The following is an 18844-nucleotide window of genomic DNA, read 5'->3' on the forward strand; positions in this document are numbered from 1 at the left end:
AATGGTTAAAGGAAAAAATTATAGCTTTAAGAAAGTTAATGTTAAGCAAATATAACATGAAGTGGGGCTAATTAGATGTTGATTACATGGTCCTATGTGCATTTGCTGTAAACAACAATACTCTCAATAATGTGATTATTTTACAAATAAGGAATACAATTCAGTTGAAATTACTGAGATTTAACTCTCAGTTTGTAATATTGATACAACACTACAAAAACCATTGCAAATTTGCATCGAAAGAGAGGAAAATCAGGTTCTTGTAGCAGCTGCTTAAAGGTTTTAGATTTCTGAATATGTCAGTGAGTATCCAGAGCAATTTTCAAAATGCATGGTGTCAATCTCACATTAATATCAATATATTAATTTATATTTAAGTTATATTTAAGTTTCTACACCTTTATACTTTATTTATACTTCTGGAAAATCCTGCAAGCCCTATAAATTTGACCAGATAAACCAACCCATTGTGGATACTACAAGTAATAAAATAATACAATGCACTGGTCACAGGTCTTTGTGACCAGTGCATTGTATTGGGTCACAGAAGATTGGGTAGTCAGAATCTTCTGGAAGCATTTGAGATAAGGGACGTTTCTGGAAAATGTGTCAAACAAAATAACAGAAGGTACCTCCTTCCCAAGGGATGTGTTAGCTGTTTCATCATTAATTTGCCCGTATGTCTATTTATTTCCTTAGGCAATCAGAGTACACATCTTCCAAACTGTCCAACATTTACTTTAGCTTGTAGGAAGCAGTTGTGGGGATAAACCATAAAAAAATCAGTGCATCATGCTGCTGTCATTTTTGCTTCCTTGTTTTTAATGTTGTTAATTTATTTGCTTTATACAGTGTTCTTGCCAAAGAATGGGAATATGTCTTCAGCAGAGTGTGACGTTTACACTGAGTTCCTGGAATAATATAGAACCTGAAAGCTTTTTGACTGAGCAACCATGTATTTTGATGACCTGGGAAAAAATGTCGTAGGATACTGTGAGTGCTTAAAAGAAAAAAAAAAAAAAAAAAAAAACTTACAAACATATGCAACATATGTCAAAGTAGCTGTCCTGTGCTAATAACAGGTAATGATGCAGTCATTCATTAGAAATGATGCAGGGCATTTCTAACCTACCATTACAGTATCAAACAATGATTGAGGTTGGAAGGGACCTCTTGTCCAATCCAAGATTATCTAGATGGCTCAAGCAGGGCCACTTAGAGCAGGTTGCCCAGTACCATGTCCAGACAGCTTTTGTATATCTCCAAGGAGGGAGACTTCACAACCTGTTTGGGCAATCTGTGCCAGTGCTCAGTCACTCACATAGTAAATAAGTTGTTCTAGACAGAACCTCCTGTTTTCAGTTTGTGCCCATTACTTCTTGTACTCTCACTTGTCATGACTGAAAACAGCCTGGCTCCGTCTTCTTTACACCCTTATTTCAGATAATTATGTACATTTTTCCTAGAAGAAAATGTTTCCTGTTCTGCATTGTTTTCTGTAATCACAATCCACTTATAACCATCACCAGATATTTTCAAGGACAGTTGTTTGCCCTGTTCCTTTTTAATACAACCTACAGTGTTTAATTACAGTTCTGCAAAAGGGCTTGTCTTGAATTAAGCTGAAGCTAACAAAGGGTTGGTTTTATATATGAATAAAAAGTATATGTGTATACTGCAAATATAGAATATGTTATGTAAAAGCCAATGCTGGAACACAGCTTACTTTGAAATTAAGAAATGATAGCTTTTCACACGATTTTCCAAGCTGATGAAAGACAGTCCTCAAAGTATTGCCTTCTATCCTAGGACATTTTAGAGGATCCATTTTTCAGAAAATGCTGAGCACTTCCCTATTTTCTTTTCCCTTCTCAATAATATTCTCACACTCAAGATACCCAAAAATATCACTTCAGACAAAGAAACTTGGTGTTTGAGACTCTTATAAACAAGGTATACTAGCCTCTAAAGGTAGGGCATTGGTATTTCCTCTGAAAGAAAAAATAGCCACAGACAGAGCTGTTTACAATTCTCCACTATAGTGTTATATATACTCCAGTATAGTGTTTCCACTATAAATCCTGGTTAACTTTTACAAAATAACAGTAGGGGTGCAAAGCAAACGTGCATTTTCATCATTTACCTAATGTTGTGCGTATGCTTGTATCAACGAACAATATCATGCTGTATGTATCAATGAACATATAGTGTTTCTCATGCCTCAAACATGGAACTACATTATTTGCTTCACTTGGGATTGCTACGTATGCAAAGAAGAAAAAGTTTGAAGAGAAAACATCGTTAATAGATCAAGTATAACTCCAGCCAGGCTCCAGAACATGGTTAGTGTCTCATTTTACTTAGATATCAAGTAAAATTCAGACTATATTCAATATTTTCCAGTTTGCCAGTCAGTTCTAATTACAAGGCACAGCTGTTTAGTACATTTCATAGTCATTTGAATGCTCTATATTTAATGTGAATAATTCATAGTATTTGCTAAGAGCATTTGGTATTACTTTCAATTATGAACATTGTCTTCTCAGAATGTAAAGTAACTAGTACATACTTGGCCGGCTCTTCTGCTTGCGCAAATTGATGCAGCTCCATTGATTTCAAGCGGAGCGATTCCAATTTATTGTCAGTAGACAGTATGGGATATTTGCATAGTTACAATAACTCTGTTTCCTGAGGTACAAACCCATAGATATCCATGGCAGTGAGCACGGAGTTGCATGCTGTGGTAAGGTGTGGAGACCCTAAACTCTTTTCGGAAAGCCACTCCTGCTCTTCAAAGTGTAGCCATGGAGTTGAACACTTATTGTACACATTTGTGTTATACATGTATACACACACATGTGTGTGTAAGATTTATGCTCCATATGTTTTATGTGTGTATGTGTTTACATGTATAGGTTGTACTAATTTCCAGAAGAAGAATGAAGGCCCATTCTGCCTGATTATCATGTAGCAAAGATAAGAAAACAAAAAGGTCTTCACATTCAAGCCTCTGAACTCATGGTTGAGAAGGTTAGGGAGAGAGGGCTTTTGGTGCAATGTACTAAAGAAAAGGCTGTGGGCCTTTAGTCACACCCCAAAATACAGCCTCCTCTCTCCTATCTTCTTTAGATTTATATGTAAAAGTGCTAATAACAAAACCAAACAAACAAACAAACAAAACAATAACAAACAGGAAAAAAAAAGAGAAATTGTGGGGTTTTTTTTAAGCATTTTGCAGTGTTTTTTTTTCACTTCAAAAAGCAACTTCCTAATTCATTAAAACGTTTGAATCTTGAATGTTTTTAAATATTTTTTCTTGTACCAACAATTAAGGAATTAAAAGAAACATCCTTGAAAGAGTATGATATTCAGAGTATGTTAGCCAGTGCATTGGTCCTATTTTTATGAAAAAAAGAGAAAAAAAAGAAAAAAAAAAAAAAAAACATGCCAGCTGGAATTGCTGCTGCTAGGGTATTAGGTTCAGTGGTAAGAATTCTTCTTATTTTACCTCATCTGTAATTTCCCACCCGATTTCTGGTCCAGTAAGTGCAGTATGCTGTCCCTAATAGCAGCCATTACCTCATGCTGAGATGATGGTGTAGGAAACTTTTATCACCTCCAAATTCAGTGAACCCAAGGTACCAATTTTTTAATGTCTCCAAGTGACACCTGAAAAACCTTAAGATGCAACTTTCCTGAAGGCAGTTCACTTTTAGGTTCTGTCTCTTAGTCTGATTCATTTGCAAGTACTGTCTCATATGTGAACTAAAAGACAGAAGGGATTGAGCCCTTGACTTTTGCCCAGAGGAGCAAACTATTGTATTTTATGATGTGAAAGGAAAAAACTTAGTTCAGGATGTATACATATGCATGTTTTACACAGTCATTACAATTTTCTATCTTCTTGTTTGCTGTGCTCTTGAAATATGTATTTCTCTAGATTCAGTTATGGCAACTGACAAGTGCATAGTTCTTGATGACAGTTCGCTTCTTTCCTGTACCTTTTATTGTATGTGTATCACTTGAAAAACAAGTAATCAGGCAGTCATCTTGTAGATGCTAGATGACCTGCTAGATGCTATAGCCTGCCCAATGAGGTGCACTGAGTCTCATATGTTTTCTTCCTGAAATCATCCTACTGTGAACAAGGAACTTTAACCGACACAAGAAAATATACAGAGATAAACAAAGGAAAAGAAGTGCCTGTTTCCTGGAGGGGAAGGTATTTTCTTACCTTTTGGCTTCTTTGTTTAGAAATCCATGCATCTTTAACTCAACATGCAATGAGATAACATCTGTAGCAGTCCATTTCAACAAATAACTATGTGTCATATTCTGAGGAGAAAAAAAAAAAAAAAAAAAAAAAAAAAAAGCACGGTCTAAACGGCCCTTTGATCACCATCTGCTGTCGTATCGGGGTACTGCAGAGCTGGGGAACATGCCTCCCTGCAGGACACGCAAAGCTGACCAACTAAGTGGAGAGAGTGCCTTTTAATACTTAGTGTAGGAATTGCACTCAAAATATGCTTTTGCATTGGAAATCGAAAGCAGATTAAAAACATAATTTTGAAAACAAAGTATCTCAGTGAGATTGACACCTCATGAAGATAATTAGATTTTGAGCATGAGGTAATTTCCAGGCTTATTTTGGTTCCTTTGGTACCACGTCTTAGATATTACACTGGTGTTTGCCTAGGGAAGGTTGCTATATGGAGATGGGTTGTTAATAGATCATTTCAAATAAAAAAGTCTGAAAAGCCAAATTTGATAAATATCTATGCAAATTTGTATATGCTATGCTAATCAATGACTGGGGTTCCATGACTTTGAACGTCTGGGAGAGAGAAAATAATACAATATCAAGCAGGGAGAAAAAGGACATGGGGAAGAGAACATCGAAAATAGAGAAAATGAAGTAGTAATTAAAAAGGAGGCTGACAAAAAGGGCAAGTAAGGCTTTCTGAAATGACTGAAGGAACTAACTGAAGGCAACGATGAGAGACTCAGAAGCAGTGCTCTCAACTTTTTAGCAGCATCAGAAGTCACTTACTTTTTAGCTAGAAATGACAAAATGGTACCATGAATCTTAGTACATGGATCCAAGAGCAGAGAAAAAAATACACTAACACTCCAAAAAAATAAAATTGATTTTGTAGACTGAGTATTAAGACCTAGTGTTTCTCTACACCTGTAGTGTGGATGTACTAGGAGTGTGTAATACAACAAGGTGTTTAGGATAGAACTCTAGGAAGGATCTGTTTAATTTTGTTCGCCACTCTAATTATAGGGTTATTATGTTTATATACTGCTTCAGCTGTACAATATGGGCTATGCCAATCTGGCTATGGTCAACCAGCAGAAAATTACCTCAGTGAAGAAGATTCTTTGCTGGCTGCAAGGAACAGTGTTAGGGAAAATAAGAGGGTGTACTGTAGTATGTATTTTTTGTGTCACAATTAGACAATGGGCCACTCTAGACTGGATCATAAGCTGTCATTTATGTTCAGTGAGATGTCCACCATGATTCCAGACCCTTCCCACTTTTGAGCAGAAGTGAAACTCAAGGTTGAATCCTTCATATTTAATATCTCTCCTGGAATGCATTGTATAGATGCATAGATGATAATTATATTTCTCTTTTTTTTTTGTGCTCTTTTTCATTTTATAAAGGATTATCACGATATATCAAAAAGTCCTTAAAATTCTATAGGAATTTCTTGAAGGGGGATATCTCACTTTTTGCTTCATAGACAGGATAAAATCCCCATATTCATGAGTGGCAGACTTTTTTCAGCTGCAAGGGCAACTGACGAGTTTTGTGTCAATCTCTCCTACCTGTGGTCACCAGATCACTGAACAGAGTCTTCAGCAATGCTGCTCCATCACAGACATGAAATTGTCCCCATTTATTATTGAATATTTTAGGATCTTGATAGTAATTGTACAGAACATACACGCGACAAAACTTACACCTGTGTTTTATTATTATTATTATTTCCTTGTAGGATTGGAGACACATGAGCAAAAGGCTTATCTTGTATAAATCCGTAGGCCACAGTGTGAAACTCAATCTACAATGAAAGTTTGGCATACTGTTCTTCAGTGAGTATGAATTTTAATATAATAGAGTTGGCATAATACATCTAAGGGTAATCAAATATTTTCATTAAATTTGACCTGTCCATGGTCATGTATGTCCATACATGTCTATGTATGGTGAGTGGCCATCCTTGTTGTACTTTACATTTCTTCATGCTTATTATATTGGCACAGGATTACTTGAAGAATTAACCAAGCACTTTGGGGTAGTAAAGCTGTTTATTGTTAAGAGTGTATTAAATTTATAAATCTTGATAAAACTGTTAGGTTAAATGATATTAGTAATGTCCACAGGACCAGGATTTTGCTCAATACTAAATGTTAAATGTGGCAAATCAGAATCTGGAGAAATTGCTACCTTAATCCAATGCACCTTTAGCTAAGTGTTTATCATCCTAATGCCCTTCTGCTTGATATTTACTTCTTTGGACATAGCTACCTTACTCCTTTTGCAAATCCATGTTAGCACTGATGTCATAAAGTAAGCAGAATGAATGTGTGAAATTGCTTGTAAAATTATCAAATGAAATGAATAGCAAATATGATGACTTTTTTTTTTTTTTTTTTTTTTAAGTTGAATAAGGAAACTGTCAGCAATGATGCACTCTGGTAATGCTTACTAGAGCTGAACAGTATATATATAAGTCCGTGCAAAAGAGGCAGCTAGGCAGATCTCAGGATCCTCAAGGCTTTCCATAGTTCCAGAAGAGAGAGTAGCCACTCTAACTGCTACATATCACTTCAAAGAATAAAAAGGTAAGATTTACGTGAAATACTAGTACAGTTTGTTTGAGAAAGCTGAGTGCATTTTCTGTATTGCATTGTCCAATACAATACAGGTCCAGGGGCTTTCAACAAATTGGTATTTTCTTGACATTAATGTTTGAAGTTAATGACATCATCATTTAAATCTTTTAATCTATTGAATTAGTTCAACAGAGAATGATCCCAAATTGGGAAATCAACAGCTAGGACTGCAGAAGCAACTGAAAGAAGGAAGAGTAAGCATGTAAAGATGAAAGACCGGCATTGTAATAAGAATTGAAATGTGAAATAATAATTATTGATTTTTCTATTTTTATCTCATATTTATTTTATCTATTTTTATATCATATATTTAGATTCTTTAAATATTCATTCCTTGCAGCTACTTTCTAAATATGAATCAACAGGGATTAAGTTGGCATAATGCAAACAAAGTAAATGGGTTTATATAGACACTGATTGAAAACTGTCCAAGACAGCTTGCCACTCCATCACCTGAGAGATTGCCCTAGCTACAGATTGGTTTGTCTCAAACAACTGTAATTTTCCTATCACTACAGGATCTCAGAGAGAAATTTTATAGCATAAAAGTAAAAACTAAAACCTTTCAAAAGCTATTGTGATTATTTTATAAAATTTCATTAATTTTTTTGGCCTGCTATGGATTTCCTTATACTAGAACCATTATCTTTTACAGAACTTTACACAAGGCATGCAGTAGGTAAAGCACATCTACTTGGAAAAGTTATTAATATTAGAAATAAATGCTATCTGCAATTTTCATATTAATAGAAATCTACATTACTCATTCATACATTTTCATATGAAACTATTCCCTTTTTTGCTGATGTAATTCCATACTTCTTATTTTTAAACTGGAAATAGAAACAAATCTAGCTTTTGAAAGATTCATTTTTGAAAACTCAGCAAGATTAAGCTAGTTAAAATTGTACCAAAAAAAATGTAACACTGTAGTGTGGAAAAGATATCTGCAATAAAATATATGGGAAAAACTAGAAAACAGATTGATGAAGGAAATAATACAAATTTCTAATTTCAAATGCAAAATACATATCACAAGACAATATTTTCAATACTACAAGTTTCTGATCAATATTTGAGATCCCATTTATTATATACTTTGAGATCATATTTGTTATATACTTTCTGGCAGTTCAAACTGTGGTGTGTTATGTTTTTTATCTCTAATCAAAAAAGAAAAGAAAACATTTCCATTAGTTTAATATGCATAGGAATAAACTTATTTGTTTTTGGTTGTTGTTTTTTTTTATTATTTTTTTTGGTGGTGGAGCGGTAAGATTAGCTACAGTTTTCCTGCACCCTGACAATAAGATCATGTGTATTTTGGCAGTTATCTACTAGTGACTAAAATAACTAAAAACAAATATCTTACCTGGAAAATATTTTTTAACAGGAATAAACTAAAAAAAATAATATTTTTTTTCTGAGTATCTCATTCTCTATAAAATATGTTTCTGTTCCCAATAATAAAATAACAAAATTGTTATTTTAATACTGTTTTTCCTTTAACTTGTAGAAAACTGCTCTTGCTGATTTGGGTTACGAGTAACAAGTATTAAACATTGAACAAACAAAACTGATTCTAAACTTTTGAGATAATAATTTGACATAAGTTTAACAGCTGGTCAGTGCATTTGAAATGCTTATTTTATTAATGGACAGAATTCTCTTACTTGAATATTTTAATAATTTCTAAAAACTGCATCTATATATCTTCAGATTTTGATTCTCGAAAAAAAAAATTTAGGAAGAAACTAAACATACATTTAATTTTAAACATATTCTTAAGGCATAATGTAGCCAATGGTAGCCAGTGAACAGTACTGTTCAGGTTCTATAGGAGTGAGGTATAAGAGAACTGAAAATCTGTTCACTGATTGCAATGGGCTTTGAATATTTATTATCAAGTTTTATATAAAAGAATAGCTTTTGGTGTCTGATACTATTATAAACAGACTGGATTAATGATGAGGCTATTTCTTCCATTCTATGTCAGTGATTTACATTTATGTAAATAATTTATGTAAATAATAAAACTGCATCATGTTTTAACAATGCTACAGGAAGCTGTAAAGTACCCAACTTTTTCTAGTTTATCAGATTAAGGAAAAGTATAACAGTCTGCTTGTGTACCATTAAGCACGGGAAATTTACTTATGTATGCTACAATAGCCAGACTCTATTTGGTGTCTAGACTCATTTATAGCTCTATCAGATAGCGGGGGGGGGGGGGTCATTAGATTGCAACCAAACCATTTTTGTGATCATAACAAAGTCATCTCACAAAGAATAAGGCAAAGCTTTTGTTCCATTGTTGGAAGACTAAGAAATGTGAAATTATGCATTCTGTGGGATTGACATTGGATGTCAGTGTTGCACCACCAAATTACAGCTCCAAATGAAACAGCAAAAAGAGAGTTCTATGCTATAGCTAGGGTTATAATAAGATGGAATGATTACGCATTATTTGTTGGTACTATAGGCAGGATATATGTAGGTGTAGAAATTAAATCTCATATATCAGGGCATTACAGAAGGCAGAAAAGAGTCACCATACACACTAGGAAAAGCAAGCAAAAAAATATATTGTCAGTAGCTTTTGATGGAGACAGGGAAATCCTCTCCATTGCTTAGCAGTACAATCCACCAGGATCAATTTATTTTCCCATTTTTTATCAAGGTTTTATTAAGATTTAGATTCAAAATACCTCAGTATTTTGATACTGGCATTGAGGTATTATAGTATTTATATTACTCATTAAGACTATCTTAAAAATTAGATCTCACAAAATACTAAAATCAATGTTTTCCTAACCATAGATAAAATGCCTGCCAACAGTCGAGACTTACAACTTCATTTCATAATAGATGGAAGAAACAAACTTCCAAAAAAAATTTCTTCTCTGAAGCTGGGGCATACTAGTGGGATAGAATAGAAGTCCTACAGCAGCAGGACTATTGATGCTGGAGTAAACTTTTTGCACGGCTTATTGCAGAACCATGTCCAAATCTCAAAACAGAGTAATTTATACCTTCTCTACATATAATTTCTTCAAAACTTCCACATGGCTTCCTCCAGCCCATAGTATATTTAAATCCAGCCTATTGCAGCAAGGCACTACCACAGAGAATAGACATGTTTTCTCTCAGGCTGCCGTATTTTATAAATCATTGAATTTAAGCGAACAAAGACATTGGAGCTGGAGGAGTTCAATGCAGATTACATTTAGTGGGGAGATTTATTTATTTATTTTTTTTTTGCTGGGCCTTGGTTTGCCACGTATAGCTTTACTTCAGTGCACTCATTTCATTTATCATTATGTTTTTCAGGCTGTAACATAAACTTCCATAGAAAAATGTCATGGATGGCAGAAAGGCTCTTTCAAATACTCAAGTATCAGTCCAAGTGCATGATGATGATATTATTTCCAGTGACATTTTGCTCTTGTGAACTCACTGCAACTTCTGTTGCTTTTAATGTGATCTATACTGATTTTAAAGTTAGAATGATTTACTGTTCATCATTCATTTAATTGGCGTTTACTCATTGAATGAATGGTATATTTAATTTCTTTGTCAAGGTCTAAAGCAGCTAACATTTTAAATTCATTTTCTTTTCTATACAGTCGTTCCAGAAATTTAAGGGATCAAAACCAATAAACAATAAATACTAACTGATTTTTTTAAGTAGGTTTCCTCTCATTTCCTGTTTATACAGATGCCCTCAGTGCAAAATACTTCTGAAACTATTAGCCATTAGCTGTTCATAGTCCTTTTTGCACAGGGTTTTGGGAGCCCAAAATGAATAGCATTTCATTTTTCAGGATTGTATGTCAACAGGCTAATATTAGTACATTAAATAATGAAAATAATAGCACATAGGGAATTAAGAAGAACATTTTTCCCACTGGTGACTATTCACTAAAAGTGAACTGCACTACTTGTATGAGTAAACCAGTCACTAATTCAAGTACTAAAGAGACACCTATCAATAAGCCATTCACTCTCCTGCAATATGTTTTCTTTCCAAAAAGGAAAAAAATTAAAGGAGCATGGAGAGTCAGGAAGAACGAATGAGGATCTGATGTGACAAAGTTCTTGACAGCAATTTGCTGCTTTTTTTTTTTTTTTTTTTTTTTTTAGTAAATGAGATGGAAAAATATAAAAGTCACAGCAATACCCTAGTTTTTCTGTAAAACATTATTACAGAAACTGATCCAATATTTACCATCAGAAGAATGCAGAGCAAAGGAGATGCAGACCTTTATACTCATATTACAGAAGAAACTGAGGATGCAGCTAGTCTCCACTCACCTTGCAGTCTGGAACACAGACTAAAGCTTAAAGATAGGAATAGATATTACATCTGGAATGCCTACCCAAGGCACTGTAGTCTCCATCCAGTTACACAAGGTCTCAATATCTTCAAGTTTAGATCAGCATTAAGGATCTTTTTGATATAATTGATTTAGTGGTATGTAAAGACGATTACATTTTTCTTTGTTGCCTTATTTCTGTTTTTACAGGCAAAGAAAATGAAAAGTGTTTATTTTGTTGCTGGGCTCCTTTTAATGATAGTTCAAGGCAGCTGGCAAAATCCTCTTCAGGATACAGAGGAGAAATCAAGGTAAATCCTGTTGATCAACTTCTAGAAAGCCTTGGCCTTAACTTTGTTTTCTTATAGTTCAAAGCAAAACATACAGTGACATATATTATTCAAAGTACTTTATCTACTATTGGATTTCTATCAATCCTTTGCAGGAATCTACCATTCCTGCAAAGTGAGGCACAGAAGTTTCACTACTTCAAACAATAGCTGCCTTAGGTATCCAAGAAGACCTTGTAACTGTGCAGTATCCAATCCACTATATTGATTAATTTTACCAGCAAGCTAGTGATCAATAATATCCCACTTTTTTTTTCTTTTTTTTTTTTTTTACCTTGTAAGACTATAAAATTATATTGTTAAAAGAAAAGTCAGTGTAGAATGTACTATAATCATTGTCTATTAACAGGTTCTAAACTTTTCTCAGATCTTTCAAAGCTTCCCAGTCTGAACCATTAGATGAATCTAGACAGCTGAATGAAGTGAAGCGTCATTCACAAGGTACATTCACCAGTGATTACAGCAAGTACTTGGACACCAGACGAGCTCAGGATTTTGTGCAGTGGTTAATGAGCACTAAAAGAAATGGGTAAGCCTTTTTGCTCACATTGCTATAGATCTCCATACACAGAAAACAGCCAAAAATCTAGTACCTGTCTGAATTCAGTTTCTTGATTTCAGCTTCCCATCACAGGTCATGTATAACCATCAAATGACTAATGTGCTTAAGGAAAATTTATATATATCATTAATATGTTATTAGAAATGAGAGCTATATGCAAAATCAGTCAAAAGGATTTGGATAAATCAAGTGTATCTGATGTGCCACCCAAACTGAGACTGTATCAGCTTCTTTGGGACAGATTGTTTCAGTGAACCAACTTAGTTCAGTATGAATCATGTCAGTAAAGATAATATAAAGATGTCACCTTTGGACCTTAATAAAACTTTCCATGGTTACTCTAATCCTGAAGTTTCATTTGTGAAAAGGGAGCTAAGGTTTAATCCTTATTGACTGCTGGATTACAGATATACCATTAAGGTGTAAATTGGTGTGTCTTTTTAAAGATACACTTAAACACAAGCTAACAAGCTGAGAGCAAGGATAATGTAAGAGCATGTAATTCTATGCCCTATGTTCTAGAAAAGATCTGTCCACAAAATAAAAAAAAATCCATTTAAATCCCTGTGGGAGCCTTTAAAATATAAAGTAATAATTTCTAGATATTGTATTAATTTAAATAATAGAATTATAGAATAGTTTGGGTTGGAAAGGACCCTAAAGATCATTTAATTCCTACCCCCTTCCCATGGACAGGGACACCTCCCACTACACCAGGTTGTTCAAAGCCCCATCCAGCTTGGCTTCCAGGGATGGGGCATCCACAGCTTCTCTGGGCAACCTGTTCCAGTGCCTCACTAACTTCATAGTAAAGAATTTCTTCCTTAAATGTGTAAGTCTGAAAGTATTTATATTCATCCATCAGTCTTGGTTGTTTATGACAATATTTAAATAATAACCAATTATCATGCTCATGCATACTCTGCAATGTACTGGTAATAATGATCCAATGATTTTGGAATTCCACTACAGCCAACAAGGACAGGAGGACAAAGAGAATGACAAATTCCCGGACCAGCTCTCAAGGTATTCTAGTTGCCACAACTCATTACTCAAAAACAAGTCAACCTCATTTCCTCATTTTCTGTTAAACAAGGAAGAAAACTAGTATTCTCTACAATGTTAACATAATACAAGAAATACCTATCAAAAGAAATTTTCTGCACCCATTTTTTATGAGGAAAGAAAGCGTCTGGCATTTATTCCTGTACCTCTGTGCTATAGGTGTGTGCAATGCCTTCAGGGAATGCAATGGCATGAGAACAACAGATTTTAGCAAAGAACATACCAAGTAATAAAGGAGAGTAGAGAATAAAAAAAAAAAATACAAATACAAAAAAGGTTGCCAAAAATCATTGTGTTAAGGGAAAGAAAACCAATTAGAATACTAAGGAAAGGTCAATTGCCAGGCACCAACTTTTGGGGGGCTGATAAAACATGATACAGTGTTTGGCCCTCAGTATTCTATCAAATTTTATACAAATTGCTCATAACAGAAAAGGAGAACACAAGACCTGCTGGAGGTCAAAATTTTGTTTCCTGACAATGATTCTGGGACAAGGTTTGAGGGTTTCAAAATTTGGAGCAAACAATAACTACAAAACACTAAGTGTTTTTGCAAAATAGATTTAAATACATATATTCATTTTACCTTTTGTTAGAAAATCCGGAGAGGGCATCTTGGATCACAAAGATCTTTCAATTCAAAACACTGTCAATATAATACAAAATCTGTGATAATGTTTGAGCTTCAGTGAAACATGTATCAACAAAATCAACATTTCATCAAAAATGTTCCAAACTAGAGTTAGCATGCTGATGGAAAATGCGGATGGTACCAAATTGGGAGGAATAGTGAAATCTCAGGAAGACAAAATATAATAGAAAGTGCTAGAGGCACTGAAAATTGGGCAGAAATTAGCAAATTCTGAAATAGAAATTCAAGGGAACTTATCTGGGAAAAATATTCCAACATATGTCTACTTCTCAGTGCAGTTTGTTTTCCTAAGGGCCAGTGTGACATAATTTTGCCATATCAGATTAAAAAGCATGTTGGGGGGGAGGTTATTTTCTTTATTAAGCTGGAGATGATCAGGTTTGAAATTGTTCCAAGATTATCACTTGGTTGGAATTATGTGTGTCCACAAAGCAATTCAAAGTGCAGCAGACTGATATTAAAAGGGGTTAAATCTGAACAGTTTGGCTGTTTGTGCTGAATACAGAAGGACTGTCTTTAAAACTTTCTTTTAATTTTAGGTGAGCGCTCATTGAGTAGTCTTATTGAGGTAGCAAAAAGTATATCTGTAGAATACTATAAATTTTGTTGAGCAGAGCTAATTAATCTAGCAAAAAGCCTTTCCAATGCAGCTCTTTAAGCTTTCAGCACCTAATTTGATTTGCTTAGAACTAGTTCAGTTATTTCTACACAAAACTGTACTGTGTAGCACAGGCATTGCTTTTAGAATTGAAAGACAAAAATAGCAAGGGTAATTTCAGAAGCAAAGAAAACCCCTCTCTCTAATAAGAAATGTTAGTTTAGTGGGGAATATAAATTAATAGAAGTTAAAAAATACAGTCTGATCCTACAGTATTGCTCTTCTTTCAGCAATGCAATCTCCAAGCGTCATGCTGAATTTGAGAGACATGCTGAGGGCACCTACACCAGTGATATCACCTCTTATTTGGAAGGTCAAGCTGCCAAAGAATTCATTGCTTGGTTAGTGAATGGACGAGGAAGAAGAGAGTAAGAATCCATCCATTCCTATTACTAAATTTTGCCTTGCTTTCGAGGTTAGAAATCAAGTCTGATGAAACCTTGATGTGTTTTTGATGATTCTTGCTGTACTTCATGTTTCCCTTTTGTAATAGAAGACATTCTGTGGGTGTTAGACTACCGTTTTAAGTTACTGTGTTCAAACACATTGAAACAAACCATTTCAGTATGCTGTTACACTCTGAAAGGTCAAGTTATACTTAAGGTCTACATATCTAAAACTAAACCAGACCTTCCTCTACTTACCACCTTTCCCACTTCACACAAGATTGCTTACAGTCACAGCTCTCATTGATTGAGATAATTCAAGTCACTGTCATCTTAAATTCCTTTGTTGTTGTTGTTGTTTGTTTGTTTGTTTTTCCCAACCTCTGCAGTCAATTTTCACTCTGCAGTATTTCCAAGGTTAAATTTTTGCCAATGTCACTGCCACCACAGCTGTAGTCTGTGCTCTGGTGATTATTCCCAGCAATTACTGATGTCTTCTTTTCCTCTTCCTATGATTGACAAACTCCCCAAGCTGCTGCTGCCAAAGTAACCATCATTTCCTACAACTATATCTTGTTTTCATTTTTAAGACACTTCTACTTCTTTTGCTGTGGTTTACAGATTCCAGGACTCACAGCTCCACAGTTTTGATTTACTTACATCTCTGCTTTCTTTCATGCTTATATTGCTCTCCATATTGCATATTTCTCAAAACCTATTCACTACATTAGCTCACTCATGATCTTGTATCTTTTTTGTGTTAGTCTTACACTTGCAACAGCCTTAACTTCAGTCCCCTTCAGGCACTTTCTGTCTTATCATAGTTCCTGCTCTGCAGGGTTAGGAGTTACACCATGCAAATGACACTGCCCACTTTTTAACTGTTCTGTATTTATATGTGCCTTTAGACTGTAAGCTCTTCGGGGCAAGGATTTCATCCTATAATTATATATTCTACTAGCTGTAAAGTATTATGTAAGTCTTTCGTTCTATATAAAGATAATAAATAACAATAACAATAAAATATCATCTGTAAGACAAGATTGTGTGTTGTAGTCAAGGAAGTCTAATTAGGTAAAAGTAAATTTTGGAAATAATGATGATTTCCTGAAAAAAATAATTAGTGATTTCCTGAGTTAAATGAATGAGGTCCGCTATACAGATAAGGGAAAGGCTGGTGCCACTTCATAGTGATCTGCAGTTGTTTTTTCTGTACTTTCATTTTCATGAACAGAGATAGGGTTTTTTAGTATTTGTAAGAAAGAGATTACAACTGAGCTAATGAACTGAGCTTAGAAACCTATATGGACAATTACACAGAGCAGCCTCCTGCTTCCCAGTATTTAGCATTATTTGTAGTCAGACTTGCATATAGCTTTCCCTAATATCAATTAATGAAAAGAGACAGTCTGCCTGTCACTGATCCCAGAGCATAGTGTGCTTCAGTATCAGCACACCTTATTGGAACCCATTAAAATCTCCCTTTCTTTGATGGGTTGAAACAAGCTTTCTAAATAAGGCCCTTGGCACAACAGTTTTCCAGTGGTAAAAAAGGTAGAGAGCAAGAATCAGGATCTGATTCCAAATACAAAATTCAATTGTGGAAAAAAAAAAAATAGATTTTATACATATATTGATTGTAATTCAGGTATTTTAGACCCTCCCAAATTGCTGCTTTTACCGTCTAAACGTTTATGAAATATAATTGTAAGTATAAAACTAAGACTTTGTAAATCAAACAAAAAAAGTTTGAAAATTTGACTATAATGTTTTAGTACTGATATTTCTTTTTAAAAAATATTCTTAGTAAGTTTTATTGTGATAAATTATTTTTTCAGTAAATTATTATTTACTGTGAGTTTTATTGATGCCTAGTCTACTTAGTGTAGTCTGAGTTATGGTTTTGCATGTATGGCTTTTTCAAAAAAATGATAGAGAGGAATCTAGACTTACCTAAATGAAGAGTCCTGCCTGGTAAAGGGAAACTTTTATTCTTTCTTCTGTTGTTAAAATAATGCTTCAAAATATGTGCTTTGTGCTATACTTTGGCCATAACATCTGGCTCAACCTTTAACTCCTTAAAACCACAGGAAATGTATTAAGACCCTGTAATAAGGCCCTCTTAAACAGTTTGTTTATTTTGATCTGAAAATTGCCTCATAATTTCTTCCCTTTAAAGTTTCCCAGAAAAAACTCTTGTAGCTGAAGAAATGGGCCGAAGATACGCAGATGGCACTTTCACAAGTGATATCAACAAAATCCTGGATGACATGGCTGCCAAAGAGTTCCTAAAATGGCTGATTAACACAAAAGTTACCCAAAGGTGCTTAAATTTTGATAATATTTATATTAATATACTGGGGTTTTAAATGTATATGTCACATGTAGGGAAAATACAGCTCATTTTTCTCTTAACTATTGAGATATATGTGTAAACATGTTACAAACTTTATTTTACAGACAGTGCTGAACAATGATAAGACACTATAAACAGAAGCCATTCCAAATACAAATTGTATTTTGCATCAGTGGTGAACCTGGTGAACCTATTTGATAATTTCCTATTTAACTTCAGCGGAGTTTTGCCACTTACCAGAAGTGAGGTCATATTAAATTACTGAAAAATAAAATTCTCCTTTGCCATGGGCATTAAAAAATCAGAAATGTTTATTGGGAAAATGACACCAAATTCATTATTCTTTAAAGACTGTGATATAAAACTGCCTTAAATTGTGGCTTGACATTAGGGAATAAGGTACTGCTATATGAGTTCCTGATGGCTAACAACTTAAGAACCCTGTTTTAATTTTCCTGTAAATAGGTAAATGCTGATGGAAAAGCAACATTTTCTATCTGAGCTCTGCAAACAAGTTAATATTTTAGGATTATTTGCTAACATTAGCAAAGGATTTCAAAAAAATAATAAAATGCTCACTTGAGGCACTTATGAATGGCAAGATTTTCTAAAATGTTGGATATCCATTGCAAAAGTTTATTACTTTTAGTCTTTTGACTACTAAAGGACCCAAAATCACTAGTTGATCTTGAAAATCTAGTACAAGACATACTGTCTCAAAAAATGTAGAAGTTATCATTCAAACACATTTTTGACTAACTTTTTCATATTTTTGTGTTTGTTTGTGGTTAAGCACTGAAACAGTTTAAGATAATCATCTATATGAGACTATTAAAAAGATTTTCCTTTCAGAGTAATTGTTGTCTCTAATTGTAATTAGAGAGAGGCATCGAGGGGTTTGTGGAACTAACATCTACTAACTTAACAAGAAAAAATGTTTGACAGGTATTTCATAAATCTTGGGAGATTTATAATATGTTCTAATTGCCTTTTTTTTTTTTTTTCCCAGGGATCTTTTGGAAGAATACCAGTAAAAATGCAGAATAAAAATGGGATAAATGAAGATCTTCATCAACTGCCAGTTATTAAGAGATTCTGAAATCTGTATTGTCATTTACATTCAGTGTAACAAAGCTATGTCACCTTGCATGCCAGGAATTAATTGTAGTGTTGTTTAGTGTTGCCAAAAGACTATATATATGGAATGCCTGTTGTCTGAGGGATGGCTGTCTTAATAGCTTTAAGACTATGAAAGTTCCACATTTTCATATTTTCCATTTATTATGACTGAAATAATTCCATTTATATTTACATATGAAATTATTTTTCTAAAAAGCTGACATACAATGATTCAATTGTCAATTATATGCGATATTTTTAACGGTCTGGCAGTTGCAAATGTCTGAGAAGTGAATATCCCTGTTGAAACCTTTGTTATAAAAAGGCTAAGCTTTAAGGATATTAAATGATAGCCTTAAATAAATTTTTTCAAGCTTCTTTTCTGTTGACTTTTAATGTGTATATCCCTTCTGCCTATTTTAATTTTATTCTAATATGTTAGTGTCACTGAGATCTTGGAAGTGGTTTGTTTGG

At 34.0% G+C, this 18844-nt stretch overlaps 1 protein-coding gene across 1 annotated transcript; it reads left to right on the top strand.

The window, feature by feature from the left end:
- The first annotated feature begins 4168 nt into the window (after nucleotides 1–4168).
- On the top strand, nucleotides 4169–18748 carry GCG (glucagon). Its single transcript, XM_084524211.1, has 9 exons — nucleotides 4169–4222; nucleotides 6006–6102; nucleotides 6674–6855; nucleotides 11433–11533; nucleotides 11940–12101; nucleotides 13107–13160; nucleotides 14740–14877; nucleotides 17075–17218; nucleotides 18261–18748. Exons 4-9 carry the CDS (start codon nucleotides 11442–11444, stop codon nucleotides 18283–18285), a joined length of 615 nt encoding a protein of 204 aa, XP_084380337.1. The 5' UTR covers nucleotides 4169–4222; nucleotides 6006–6102; nucleotides 6674–6855; nucleotides 11433–11441; the 3' UTR covers nucleotides 18286–18748.
- Nucleotides 18749–18844: the final 96 nt, after the last annotated feature.

This window comes from Aythya ferina (genome assembly GCF_964211825.1).
Source record: "Aythya ferina genome assembly, chromosome: 6".
Classification (NCBI taxonomy): Eukaryota; Metazoa; Chordata; class Aves; order Anseriformes; family Anatidae; genus Aythya; species Aythya ferina.

Excerpts from the sequence above, each read along its gene's own strand:
- GCG (XM_084524211.1), top strand. The coding sequence starts at position 11,442 with ATGAAAAGTGTTTATTTTGTTGCTGGGCTCCTTTTAATGATAGTTCAA. Across the intron at positions 12,102-13,106 it reads ATGAGCACTAAAAGAAATGG|CCAACAAGGACAGGAGGACA; the intron begins GTAAGCCTTTTT and ends ATTCCACTACAG. Across the intron at positions 17,219-18,260 it reads AACACAAAAGTTACCCAAAG|GGATCTTTTGGAAGAATACC; the intron begins GTGCTTAAATTT and ends TTTTTTTCCCAG.